Raw genomic sequence first — 14,932 nt, 5'->3', positions numbered from 1 at the left:
AATGTTTTGAGGACAGAGAAAAACCAGATGTACATTAAATTATTTTGTTCCATTGTCCTTAAATAGATTAAAATTGCCTGCCTGAAAATGCCTCTTACCTCTGGTGCAGAACGGACCATCGTAGGCGGTGGCGGTGCAGTCACACAGGTAGCCGTTATACCTCTCCACACACTTTCCCCCATTCTGGCAGTACATCCCAAAACTGTTACAGTGGCCTTGGCAACCGGGCTTGACCCCAGGTGTGACCTTCGCCCTCTCTTCCAGATCGAGAGTGATGCCATTCATTCGTAAGGCTCTGATACATCCCAGGAACCCCCGCTGTCCCCCTGCAGCACCTGAGGACCGGAAGAAAGAGCAGGAAGGAGGGAACGCAGAGGGGGGAAGGATATGTAGCGTCAGGAGAAAAGAAAACAAGGAGAAGGAAGGGAGGACAACTGCAAGTCAGGGTCGCAAAAGTCATTCTGAATGCAAGAGGCTCTATTTTAATCTGTTTTAGAAACATTAATATCCTAATGCCTGGAGGAAGCTACTGATGTCACGCTAATTGTTCCGACTGTGACGCCGTTCTTGAAACAACCTTCAACTCGTTTGATTTCTTCAGTAATTACAACAGCCTAATGAACACTGTCTCTTAATGAACACCGCACTAGCATACACATGCAAATGGATGCGCGGATGCACGTAAACTACATGCTCGAGATGAACACACACGTTTTAAAAATGCCGCACAGTGCGCACCTGATTTGAATGAGTCAATGTAAGCATTACTGCTTAGCCTTGGGGTGTCGATAGCCATTCTTCTAAAGTGCTTCCATCGTCATTCTGGCCTTGCACCATTACAGTCTAACTACCCATTAACTTGGACAAAGTAGGGGTGTTAAATAGATTAATGTCGACCTAAATGACCACAGCAATAAACACACTCATAAATATACACCCACAGGTATAGATTCAAAAATACACAAACACACCCACCGAGCATAAATATTCTGTGTGGGTAAACACAAACGTAAGCACGCACACTTGCGCGCACTATCGGAGACGAGAGCCGAGGGTCATTTTAGTTATTACTGTAAAACATCTCAAGGGCATCGTCTGGCTTAAGGAATAGTGTCTATTCAGGAAGACATGTAAAGGAAATGTGAACACACATTCTAGCAGGCGGGGTCGTCCCTCAACAGCTGCACTCTCACTTATGCAATTTTAGCTTGCCCACATAGGTACAATAGAGGCATAATAAGATTATTAATACATGTACTTTGATTTTCTCCAGCCGATACATTATTCACGTATTGGGATGCAGCTGAGCTTTTGCATGCTTTCTCCTATTTTCAGTCCCATGAAGAATTAGACTTTTAGTAGGCCCCTTAATTAATCTATTTTGTAGTACTGATTGGCTGGAGGTTTCTGCCACCTGTTTACCCAGGTCTGAATCAGTCTCTGATTAAATGGACAGCAGGCTCCGAAGCCTGCGGAGACTGGGGCAGGCACGTATACACACGCACGCACGCACACTCAGGTGCATACGGTTTCTGTGCTACTCACAAACGCTGTGTAATAGAGCCTGACTGATTGTGACCGCAATCAATATTGGCTTATCACATTTACAACCATTTAAAAAAGTAAGTACAGAAATAGAAATAATTGTTTGACACATAACCAAAATAATCGAGCTGATCTGAACCATTGCTTGAAACAGCAATAAAGGCGATATGCTCAAAGAAATAACAAAACTGATAACTTGCAGTCACACTTTCCAATCTAAGGAGATCAGGAGATTAGGTGCAGTTTTATTGAAATCTCTGACATGTTGTTTGCTCTCTCCTATCATAGTCTGTTGCGTAGTTATGCCTGAAGCTCTCAAAGACCTTAAGAAAGAAAAAAACCCACTGCCATATTATGATATGAGTGTAAGGAACCACATCTACCAGTCCCATCAATTTTAAATAGTCAAGGACTAGGTATCCTAGCAAATTTAAAAATTTCATTAGATTTATTTTTAACGTTTTTGCAAACACCTGTGTAATCAGCATATCTTTAATCTTATGTATATGTACAACATACATATGTGCTTTCTAGCCTTTTTCAGGAAATCATCATATACTCTAAAAAAACGTGAAAAAGAAGTACACTGCATGATTCAGTAGCTTGTAGAACTACTTTTTTAGCAGAAATGACTTTACAGGTTTCATCAGAATTTTTGTCCACTTTTCTGTGCAGGTTTGTTTCAGTTCATTGACATTTGCAGACATTAATTTATGCACAGCTCTCTTTAGGTCCAACCAGAACATTTCAGGCTGAAGTCTAGACTTTGACTGGGCTACTACAGCATTATTTATTTGCTTCACTTTGCCTTTCTGTTGTAGATTTGCTTCTGCGCTTGGGATTATAGTCCAGTTTCATGACCCGGTTTCAGCCAAGCTTAAGCTGTTGATCACCTCCCTCCACCACCATGCTTGGCAGTTGGTATGAGGTGTTTGGGATGATATGCTTTAGTTTACACCAAATGTGGTGCTGTTCATCCTGGCCGAACATCTCCACTTTGGTAATGTCATCTTTCCATCTTGGTCTTGTAGTGTCTTTAGATCCACCCGGCAAATCTAATCTGTGCTACCATGTCCCTTTCTCTTGTCTCTAGGCTTCGTCTTGGCTACTCTTCCAATCAAATCATTTGTGTTCAATCTTCTAATTGCACTGCCACAAACCTCAACATTTAACTTGCTAAATGAGGCCTGTAGAGTCTGAAATGTAGCTCTTGCGTTTTTTGTTGTTTTTCTGAACATTACATGGTCTGACTTGAATTTGATAGGACGTCAAATCTTAGCCATGTGTTAACAAACACCTGAATGCTCCAGATCAGCAAACTATGAAATATTCTTCTTTTGCACAGGTGATCATACTTGCTGATGATCAATTAGGCAAGCGCATCGGATTAGCAACAACTGGCTGCTTATGCTCATAATTCCTGTGGAAATAGTAAGGCTGTACACATTCCTATAAAATTTTTTCCACAATTGTATTAAATGGTGCAGGACTGGTGGACTTGATAATGCATAAGACAATAGCCAGGCATAAGAATGACACTCTAGTCTACTGGTTGAAGGTCTTGTGGATTATGTCCTCTCCAGTCCTCCTTAAGCAGACTTTGTCTGTTAGAGTTGAATCAGCTTCTTAATATTTAAAAAACCAAACAAAAAAAAAAGCCTCTATACCCTTTGTTGCAACCCAGTTTCAATATCTGGCTTCACTCGGTGTATACATGACTACCAGACTTTGCATTTTCTCAATATTAGCAGTAGGCTTACAAACAAATATTGGTCAGGCTCTACAGTCTACAAGCACAATCTGACTCACAGTCTCAGCAGCACATGACTGCACAGAAATATTGGAATTAATACATATATTTTAACACATAAGCAGTTATTAAAGTGAAATGTATATATATGACTCAATTTATTTATGGGAGTAACGTGTGTGCCCCAAGAGGATGTTACCTTGTAATGATGTCCTAATTAAGCAACATTTTGTTTTCATCAGAAGACACACACGCACACACAAACACACGCAGTAGCAGGCAAATTAGAAGGAAAGCCATATGTGACCGCTTAACCTTCACTGCATGTATGGATGTATCAGTGTGAATGCTGAATTACTAAGTAAAGACTTTGCATTGAATAAACTTGCAGTATGCACTTTAACACTGTGCTGACAGTATTCGCCACATGTGGACTGTTCTGTGGAGGCATATTCAGATAAATTAAATTAAATAAGAATCGGCTGCAGATTTGCTGCAATGCTTTGCTTCCATTAACATTTTAAAAGTGGTTAAGCCGAATGGCGGCATGTGCTTTTCCTTCTCTGCGAGTGTTTGCTGTTCGCAACATTGGAGATATCTTTAACTACAGTATTTCGCACGCTCTGTGTTTATTAGAAGCACACTTCAGGATTCAATTTGTATTAGTTTCTGATGGGTGTTTTGATTCGCTGGGTCTAAATGCCATTTCAAAAGCATTCCTAACCCACTGGCATTTCCAGAGGGGGATATTATGATTAAAAAAAAGCTCATATCAGCAACCACATGCTTCATATCTATTGGGTTATAACACTGTTTTTTTAAAGCATCTCTCTAAAAGGTTGATAATAACTTCGTTTTTTATAAAAGGAAGTCATATATGAGTACTGACTTAAATTGCCACCTGCTGTAATTTAGAAGACTTAGGTGCTTATCATCAGTCTACCTCCCCACCCCCCTACCCAAAAAAAAAAAAACAGGCAATCAAAGCATGAGCAGTGATATTTTAGAAGACTAATACTAGAGGTGGGAATCACCATACATCCCACGATACGATATTATTGCAATTTTTTAAAATATTTTGCGATATTCAGATTCTGTACATAAAGGTAAACTTTATCAATATTCATTTGATCTAATATCAAAGTCTCACACTCAGTCTTTCTCTCATTTCAGCCAGTTTTATTGTTGACAAACTTGAACGGTTTGTATTACAGTCTAGTCCAACTTAACTGAACGCAACCATCTGGTACAATTATAGCTATTCTGAACTATGCAATTTCTGAAAACTATGCAGCCCCTTCAGCAACTGAAGAATTTTAAATTAAACAAAACAAAATATAATTTCACATTAAATAAAAAAAGTTTTAAACTTAATTAAAATAAAACATGTCTTAAATTAAAATAAGTAAACTGTCATGTTTATTGCTGCCAAAAAAATAGTTAAACACATTTGGACAGTGAAGGAATGTCAAGATTCTTGGTCAGAAAAAGAAGCTGATCAACATGCTCTGAGTCCACAAAAACTTTTTTTGTAACAAAATATCGATTTCTGCTGTCCCTGTATCGATACATTATAAGCAAACAAAATATCACGATACTACACAGTATCGATTTTTTCCCCCACCTCTAACTAATACTGACTTTAACCACTGTTAAAGTGAGGCTGCCATAAAATCTGAATCAACTAACAGAAGCACAGTTATTTTGAGCTGTAGGTGAGGTGAAAACTGTATCAGTGTCACAGAGACATTTCGCTGTACTCAGTAAATGTTACCTACTGTCTTGGCAGGTGAGCGAGGCTGGTTTCCCTGTGACAGGTGTCGCATGCATGCAGCGACGAGCAAGCAAGCGCGATGTCGATTCACGACGGCAGAGACGGGGGGGTGGAGAGGGGGGAAAGAAAAGAGCAGCGCACAAAAGAAAGACAAAACAATCAAGTCATGAGCAAAAACATGCAAAACCATAAAAATCAATGTGATAGTGAGCATTAATCAAGACGGAATTCAAAAAAGAGCAGATGGTGGCCACGAAATGAATAAATTGCGGTGCCATTTATAGTTATGAACACGTATTTGGAGAGCTAAAAGTTAACAATGTGAAGTAAATGACAGCATGCTGATGGTATAACATTTACGCTCAAGGCCATTATAGCAAATGAGCCACTGTGCAGTAAACACTAAAGCAATCAAATGCTTGATGAGGAGCATATTGATTGAGAAAGAGTAAAGGAGATGATAGAGAGACAAACACACGAACACGGTAAACCTCCATGTTGGAGATGTGGAGGTCTCACTTTCTGTTTTTTGCCTTTACAGTCAACGCTTTCAAACAAAGATGGCTGCAGTAGAATTTCAAAGTTTCACAGTTTTGAAGTTTTTTGGGTTTCATTTTTTATTTTCTAGCTCAGCGCCTTTGAACAGTTGCATCAGTAATAGTCATTGACAGCCGTGCAGCGGCGGAGAGTTTTCGGTAATATGAAGGAATCAAGAGTCGAGACAAAATCTTGTTGCCTGCAGGGCTCTTCCCACTCTTTCCAAATCTCTTGATCAAACACAAAGAAGATCTCTATCTTTTCTGGATGTCGGAGGCCAAATCTAAACTACTTCCCTTGAGTGTAGAGGGGGGGTCACTTCCTGTGTATAACACTTTAACTTCTCAAAGAAATCCTCAAATCAGGATTAAGCGGGGATTAGAGATCAGATATAGGAAGGTGATGTCACCTCTGCTGGTGTTGTTACATGCAGTCCATCCATTGCTCTCTCTCTCTCTCTCTGTTACAGTATTTTTTTTCCTTGAGATCTGGTGGCACGCGCACAGGGCTAAGCTAAAAGGCCAGAATACAGACATGCAAATTAGAGGGTGGCCGGAGATATATCTGAAAGCCATAATGTTCCCGGTTTCATAGCCACGAGTCACACAAAGACCCTTTTTGCCCCTTCCCGTTTCTCTAAATGAAAGTACAAATACACTGAGAGGCAAATTGGGACATGATAAGGTGAGGATATTTCAGCAGCGCTCAAATCAGCAAAAGTGATGAGACGATGAAATTATATTATAGACGGGGATCAGGAGGTTTGAGGCTATCACATTGGGAGGCCTGATTGGAATTTGCAACAATCTCCTTTGGGCTGAACTTTTTTTCCAATGAGATAGTAGGAAGTGTGTGATCCGCCTCAGCACTTTTCCCTCTATCCGCAAAATCCCTAAAACTATTTTAGCCTTGGAGTTTGGGCTATAGCGTATTGACTGCTCAGCACAAAAGACGAAATGAGACAGAGAAGTGAAAGCACAGTGAGAAAACTGGACAAATCTTCCATTTGAAATCCCGATGAGCTCGAGAAGCACTGCGTTGGAGAGATAGATGGTTGACCTTTTACCCAATAGCTATGCACAGCTTCTGTGATAATAAAGGCTTTGTCTATCTGATAATTGATCCATAATTAAAGGATGCAGGGACAGAGAAAATCCAATAGCTGATCCCCTCTATGCAACAGTATCTTAATGCAAAGACATTTACAGTATTAACATATTAAATAAATGAGCTCCGTAAGTAACATGGCCTCACACCCAATCATGTTTAAATTTATTAAAAGCCTGTTCGCTCACATGGATGAGTTTCCAAGGATGCGTGCCTATCATTAAGTGTAAAACCTGCGTGTGTGTGTGTGTGTTTGGATTAACTTAATTAGCAATGGCTGGCTTAAGAGAAAACGCTGTGATTTCCAGTAAAGCTGGTACATCTTTAACTTGTGAGACAATCAGACGTTCTCACGGAGGTTGTCAGCATTTGAGGGCAGCAGCATTATTAAAAAAAAAAAAAGCAACAAAACAGACAGTACAGAAAGTTTTTTAATTAACAGTTGAATCCAATTACATTTACGTGGATGATGTGTGCTGGAGTGTTTGGTTTCCGCACTTAAGAGCTCATAATTGTTGTGTGAGTGTCCGTCCTTCGCAAAGCAGATATTAAATGTGCAAATTGCAATCAAATGTGTGTACACGAGTCGGTCTTGAACACGAGGGTTGTTTGGATGATGTGCTAGCGAGGGTGTGCGTCTTACCCACGTAGAGCTGGCTGAACAGCTCGAGCCGTGTGTGTCCCTGCGCGGGAGCAAGCCTGGACGTCCTGTACGTCTGGTCCAGCTGAAGGACAGCCTCTTTCACGTTACGCTCGGCCATCACACGGTGCCACTGGTCGTCGTTGAGGGATGTCGCTGAATGCACAATCAGCTCCACTGGTCCATTTCCGACATCGAAGGAGAAGGAGACCACCTTAGGAGCTGCAGAAAGAAAAAATTCCAAAAAAATCACAGCTTTATAAAACCCAGCATCCCCTGTTCTGCTGTAGTCCTCTTTGTAGGTAGATATGCATTAAATTTCTAATCTAATGGCTCATTTGTTTCAAGGCCACTCATTTGGCTTGTATAGATTTCAGCTTTGCAATGCATGACTGCTCACAGCTTTTGCACAGGCCTAATATCACCGACCGCCAGGAACGGTTGTTTTTTGTGTGAAATAAAGTCGTATTGCTGCAGTTTCCCTGACGTTTTTTTTTTAGACTTACTTTTGCTTGAGAGTTGGAAAGACATGTCAGGAAAGGTGTGTGAAAAAAAGAAGAACGGAAAGGTTCCATAGAAAGAAGAAAAAAGAGCGAACAGTGCAAGATGGTCCGGTTTATCTACTAGATTCATTTTTCATTATCTCGAGCTGAGTTGATTTGATTGCGTGTGTCCACGAGACGGTAGGTTGTCATAAAGTTTTAGTGCTTTTCTGTAGTTTAATAGTCTAATTTATCTCAGTAGACCAAAAGGGGGCACCGGTTTACCTTTTATAGCCATGATCAGGTAAAACGTTCATTGATGCTTCTGAACCACCTTTGTGTGTGACTGACTTCAGTGAATTTCAGTTTTGGCTGTTTTGCATTGTGTGTCGCTGCCTGGTCCTGCTTTGAACCTGTCTACAATGTTGCATCTGCACAATGATACTCTGTGAGTATGTGTGTGACTCCACAAGTCACACATAATAAACCTTATCACATACACATTTTTAAATAGAGGAGAATTGCAAAGTCTCTCTACCTTTTAAATAAAAGACAATGTGTTAACTGAATGCCTCAGCAAAATGTTAAAGGACTCTTTTAGACTTGCTGCTGGAAAGATCATTCGGAATTGACGTATTAAAACCCAAATGGACTTCTCCTTAATGTTTGGAGACTGATGTATAAAAGCTTTATATCCTGGATGGTGGCATATGGTCGGTACTGGCACCAGTGTGCTGCAGCCCGAGTGGTGATAAATAGCTTGATATGTTACCGTTCTATTATAGCTTCATTAGGCTCAGATATTAAGAGTGAATAAATTTATACTGTAGTCGATGGGGAAATGAGCTTACTTCTTTTCCTTTGTTTAATCAATGTCTCTGGCCCTTTTCTCCCCTTCATATTGCTTTCATCTAATTATCCTTTATCTTTCAGTGACTCTTCCATGGCCTTTGGTATAATTTCTACATTAAATCTATCCATTTCCATTTATTCCTTCCTGTTCTGCTTGTTTGTACCCTCTTTTTTCCTTTTATGTTTCCCTTTGCTCGCTCAGTTCAAACTTTCCCTTCATCGGTTGTTTCTTTATGCTTCTGTTTATTCTCTTGCCTTTACAGACCCACCTGTAACTTTGGCCTCACTTATATCATTTCTTCCTTCTTTAATTTTTCCTTGAACCCTTTCTTGTACACAATATTTAATGAAATGATCCAAGCAAAAGCCTGAATGTGCTGAGTACATTAACCTATCAGATGAATTTCATGAAAAAAATAGTGCTTCATCATTTAAACGCCAGCAATACTCAAACACACCAACCTCAGCAAAGACACACACAAACAGAGACGCAGTATAAGGGCTCTGACAGCCTTTAGTATACTGAATTAATGATGTTTGTATGCACAGAACAGGTCCGCGGGGCAGGGAGGAGAGACATCAGTTATTTTAAATGGTGAAAGACGGCCAAACATATATCACAATACCCCAGCAGAAACAAAGCTTTAGTAATGCTGCAACAACAATGCTGAATGTCATATATGAGATGCGTGTGTGTGTTTGATAATTTGTGTGTTGTTTTAGTGGCACTGCAAACCAAGATGTATGCCCTACAACCTCCTGTCAACGGGCGCGAATAAAACTAAAGTGCCCTCAGAGCACAGAGCTCGCCTCATCTATTTGCATAGATGATGGATGTAACTAGTGTAAATGCTTGTGTGTGTGTAAATGTAATATTTGTGTTGTGTCCTTACACTTTGCATGTTGGCCTAAAAAAAAAGGACAAAAAAAGCCACGCTTAGGTTTTTATTTTCGCTATTTGTTTTTCTATTAATCTTTTAATATGGAGGCCGAAAGAGCCGAGTTTTAAATTATGTATCAGCACAGCACAACCAAATGATGATAAATAGTGAAAGCGACTGAACGTCTTTGTGTGAAAGATCACTGCTCGTGTGGGTGTGCTTGTGCGTTTGTCTAATGTTAGGTTCAATTGTGCTGTTCTTCATCTTTTTTTTTTTTTTCCAGAAGGCTGGCAGTGCATTATCTCTTCGATCGCTTTTCTGTTAGACTGGCAAATTCTTTGTTGTTGCTCTCATTTGCTTTGTTAGCCTTTGGCTCCGTGTTTTTTTTCTTAACTTGAGGGTTCGCTGGAACGGGCTGGACCTTTTGTGTTTTTTGGGGGATGGAGGCTCGGTTTAAGTGCGAGCCAACCCTAAGTAGCATAGCAAACCTGCTGCTCTAGAGGCTGAAGCGAGATTTAAACTTCTTAAAGGCTGGGAAAAGAAAAAAGCAGTTTTTATCAGCAAAAGAAGGAAGTGCATGCAATACAAAGAATGCCGACAGCTTCTCAGCGTGCGCAGAGAACAGATATGGCGAGATTAAGATTAACTTTTGACTGAGCTCTGAAGAAGAGGCTGATTCTTACTCCTAAGTAGATATTGCTTTAACAAGTCTGACATGTGACAAAAGTGGCACGGCACACTCCTATACTCCATATGTAAACCATAAATGACTAATCTTCACAAGAAAAACAGACAACTACAGTTTTGGAAGGACATGTCTCCAGCTGGAAAGTACATTTCTTAGCTGCAGCCTTTAAAAATATGAAATTTGGCACAAAACATCCCACAAGTCAATTTTTTCTTAAATTTAGGGATCTCTCCATCTGTTCTCAGTCTAGTTACGAGGTTACGATTCTGAATAAATCTCAAATGTGCCTATGCCTATTTCTTCCTATTAAGATCGGAAAATGAATAGAGTCCACCTCGCGTCTTTGAGCCTGCTGAGGTCACAGTAATGTGTGTTTTGTCCAAGGGTTTAAAGTGTGTATCACTGAGTGTTTATGTGCTTTGGGCTCCTGGAATGGCACAACCATGCTATTCCAGCTTAATGCTAGTCATTTCATGCCCTGACTGGATTGCAGCAGATAGAGGTTTTTTTTGCGCCAACGAGAGGGCAAAGATTATGTGTGTGTTTATGTGTGTGTGAGTGTGCATGCGAGTAATTTCTGGATTGTGTGTCTAAACGGGTGCTGTGGGGCAAAATGCAAGATGATAGCAAGAGAGAGGAGAGAGGAAATCGATGTGGGGGCATTCTGAAAGCCTCAGGAGACACATGCACGCACACAAGCACACACACACACTCTGCAACTGTGACAGACCACATATTTACTGTATCTGTGTGTGTGTGTATTATGAAGAGCACATTTGAAAAAAAAAAACAAATACCAAACCCCTTGAGCATTTTTCAGCACTCAAATGTACAGAGTAATGTCAGCACATAGATTTTTTTTCTTTGTAGATGAGTATTTGTGTGTAAGAAAGAACTGGGATAGAAAAAAAAGCTCACGGAGCTCTTAGACTGCAAACTAGCTGACATAATGTCATTCAGTGTAACGGCTTTAGACAGCACTTTGGCTCAAAATTCGACTTTGTGTCTATTCACTGGTTGGCATTTTGACACAAAATGGTGGGCCAGGCACACCAGCAGGAAATGGTCAGCAAGCGCTTTTGACACCAAATGTTCAAATCCCTTTGAATCCCAATGAATCCCAATGAATGCAATTAGTCATCAATCGACCGCCATGCCGTGCCAGGAACCCGTTTCACAATGCAGCTTCGAGATTAAATAAAAGCCCTAGATTTTAAAACTCTTGATCAGAAAGGCACCACTGTGGCTGCGGGGAATTTAATTTGAGCCACTGAACATGATCACAGAAACCCGCTGCATGACACGTCAATCAAAGCTCTCAGAGCGGACTAAGAGTCTGTGAAATGAGGGTTGGGCAAAGCTGCCCCATTGATTGATGTTTTAAATGTTTAGCTCTTCTTTGTCACAGTCTGTTTGTTCCAGCTTTAATGTTTGACAAAAAGATATCTGTTTTCTAGGGGTGCAACGATACTCGTATCGATATTGAACCGTTCGATACAGTGCTTTCGGTTCGGTACGCATATGTATCGAACAATACAAAATTTTTAATTTATTTTATCAACTTTCCTTCTGACGGTGCTGTCTGTGTTGAGCGCTCAGTGGATCTGCGCTCGACAGCGCAGCCTAGGCGGAGTAGTCGAAGACAGATTCACTGAGCACAGGGCAAGCTAGCGACAGAAGTTAAGCTCTCCTTGCAACATGGCAAATTGAACCTCCCCCACTCTCATTCAGATTTTTGGAACTATTTTGATTTTCATGTGATGTATGACCCTGAAGGTAAGCGTGTCATGGACTAAAGTAAAACAGTATGTTGGATGTGCCAGCAATGCTCAATTACATGGGTGGGAACTAGTGTGTTAGCGCAGTTAGCTCGTTAAAGTGTTGACCGTCTAGCCCCAGGCATGGGGCAATCCGCGGTAGCTCGTTAACGGAGATTTGCCGTGTTGTGGCATTAACCTCATTTCAGATTAACGCTGACAGCACTAGTGGGAACACAAAGAATATGACTGCACATTTACGCTGACATCATCCTAGCGCAAAGACAAGTGGAAGCAGACAAAAACAACAAGCACGCATGCTACAAACTTTAGCCGAGTCATTTAGACAGCCGTTAGCACATTATTCTCCTTATGAGGACCTGATATGTTTAATATGCTGCTGAGAATATAGCCCAGAAGAAGCATATAGTATAGCTTTTATTTTGGAAAGAGCCATTTCTCTGTAATAAACTCTCTTTTCCAAAGATGAGTGATTCCTCAATCAGATACAGGGCTCGCAAAATCGCTAGCCCGACGTCCAGGGGCTAGCGATTTTTCCAGTCGGGCTGCCAAAATCTATCTCTGCCCTGCCCGTCGGCCTATCGTAGGAAGGAAAAATATATGTCAATGCTTTTGCATTCTTTCGGAAATGTAGCTGGGTAATTATGTCATTGGCATCGGTGAGCCACTGTCAATATGTGACATATTGAAATCGCGTTTGAATTTGCGCTTGTTTTTTGCTTTTACTTTGCAATCGCGCGAACTGTGTATAGAGAGCGACAGCACTGATTGGTGAGTGATGATAATTTGCGCACCAATTCCTCTGACATCATCTTATCAATCGTTAGCTTACTATGCAAACATGACAACATGTGAGAGGTTGATCGCGCAGAGAATCGCTGAGCATTGTGTGAATGCGTGTGTAAAAGCAGCAGGATATATATTTTAGTTCTGCTGAGCCAAATAAGACAGGTCAGGGTGAAGAAGTGACAGCCAAAGAAAAGCTTACCACAAAACGGAAAAGTTATGACAAATCAGACTATAGGGCAAAAAGAAAGTGCAGCTTTATGGTTTCATGGACAAAAGAATTTCTGTGGCTGCAATATGACGAGCTAAATAACCAGGGCTGCACATAAGTGGTCCGCAGGTGCGCATTCGCTGTCAAAATAAAAAACGCGCACAAGATAAGAAGTTGCAACGCGTGTTTGCATACATAAGATTTTCTGGAGGAGGACAGACATTTGTTTAGAACTCTTAAAGATGTCGAAGAAGCTCCTTTAAGCAATTACTTTGGTGTTCCTCCACCTCCAAAGAAATGTCAGAAGGAGTCCGAACCACAAAAGAAGCGCGTATTCTCGGAAAAGTGTCTGCAGGAGGTGAGCTGGCTTGAAACACATGATGAACGCACAGAGATGTGGTGCAGAATGTGCCGTGAAAATTTAATAAATGACAAATTAATAAAAAGGCATGAACATTTTTTTTGTATCGAAAAAATATCGAACCGTGACACCAAAGTATCGAACCGAACCGAACCGTGAATTTTGTGTATCGTTGCACCCCTACTGTTTTCATATATGTACACACATGTACACACGGTTTAAAAAAATTAAAGGAAGGCTTTCATCAGATCCTAAGAAGAACACATCAGATCTTATTGAGGGAAAAAAATCATGCTGGATATGGATACTGATATAGACTGGCTAGTGTGTTAGGAACAATGAAAACAATTAGGAGGCCAGTCCATTTTGCTAAAATGTTACTGCAGCAACTCAAAATGCTACTGGTTTCTATTGCCCTTATGTGGTTGTATGCATGCCTGATAATTTTGGTGCATACTCCTAATGAGACCACAGACGGTGTCCTGTAGGAACTCCTCCATGGTCTGGACCAGGGCATCACAGAACTCCTGGAGAATCTTAGGTACAACCTGACAGGTAGTATGCATTCTTCAGCCTCCAGGAGCTGCCTACTCTCCCCACATGATGCTGGGCAATGTCGTGCATCAGGAGGAAGCCAGAACCCACTGCACCAGTGTAGTGTCTAACAGTGGGTCCAAGAATTTAATTCTGATAACTAATGGCAATCAGGGTGCCTTTGTTTAGCCTGCTGAGGTCTGTGTGTCCCTCCATGGATATGCCTCCCACGACCAACACTGATCCAAAACCAAACCAGTCATGATGAACAATGTTACAGGCAGCATAATGTTCTCCATAGCTTTTCCAGATTTTTGCATCTGTCACATGTGCTCAGCTGACCCTGCTCTGATGTGTGAAAAACAAAGGGTGCCAGTGGTGGAGCTGCCAATTCTGATATTTTATGGCAAATGCCAGCCGGACTCAATGGTACTGGGCAGTGAGCATAAGGCCTACTAAAGGACAACCCGCCCTCAAGAAGTTTGTTTCTGATTGATTGGTGAGAAACATTTACACCAGTGGCCTGCTGGAGATTAATTTGCAGGGTTCTGGCAGTATTCATCATCCTCCTGCTTGCACAAAGGAGAAGATACCCATTCCTGCTAATGGGTTAAGGACCTTATATGGCCCTATACAGCTCTGTAGAGTAACTGTCTGTCTCCTGAAATCTCCTACATGGTCTTCACCCAATATTGGCTGAAAAGTTACAGCTACACTTCTGCTATACTTCTATACAACTACTGCTAGCACAGAAAGCTCAGGACAAACAGTCTTGCATATTCACCAAAGTTAGTGCTGGATCAATTTTTAACTTGATTGCTTGTTTTTTTCTGTATTATAACCAAGATTTAAAACTTTTTCCACTTTATCTTGTAATCCACAATAAAAGCCAGTGACAGAACTGATCTCTTGACCTGAATTTCCACCAGAGGAACCAGCATTTGTAATAAATTGAGCATTGTTCAAACACAATTTGTCAAAAAGTTGCATCTTTTTCTTAGCAGTT

The 14,932-nt window shown here is 40.9% G+C and overlaps 1 protein-coding gene across 2 annotated transcripts in view; it reads right to left on the bottom strand.

The window, feature by feature from the left end:
- Positions 1-14,932, bottom strand: part of cntnap2a (contactin associated protein 2a) — a 379,160-nt gene that overhangs the window by 36,657 nt on the left and 327,571 nt on the right. For both annotated transcript variants that reach the window (XM_006794675.3, XM_087846090.1), the window contains exons 19-20: positions 7,357-7,575; positions 99-335 (exon numbers count right to left, since the gene is read on the bottom strand). In XM_006794675.3, the coding sequence (XP_006794738.3) occupies positions 99-335; positions 7,357-7,575 (456 nt within the window). The remainder of the gene's footprint in view (positions 1-98; positions 336-7,356; positions 7,576-14,932) is intronic.

Source organism: Neolamprologus brichardi, chromosome 9 (assembly GCF_056152115.1).
Source record: "Neolamprologus brichardi isolate AB-2024 chromosome 9, ASM5615211v1, whole genome shotgun sequence".
NCBI classification, from domain to species: Eukaryota; Metazoa; Chordata; class Actinopteri; order Cichliformes; family Cichlidae; genus Neolamprologus; species Neolamprologus brichardi.
Note: the sequence above shows the minus strand (reverse complement) of the source record. Positions and strands in the feature narration are given on the sequence as shown.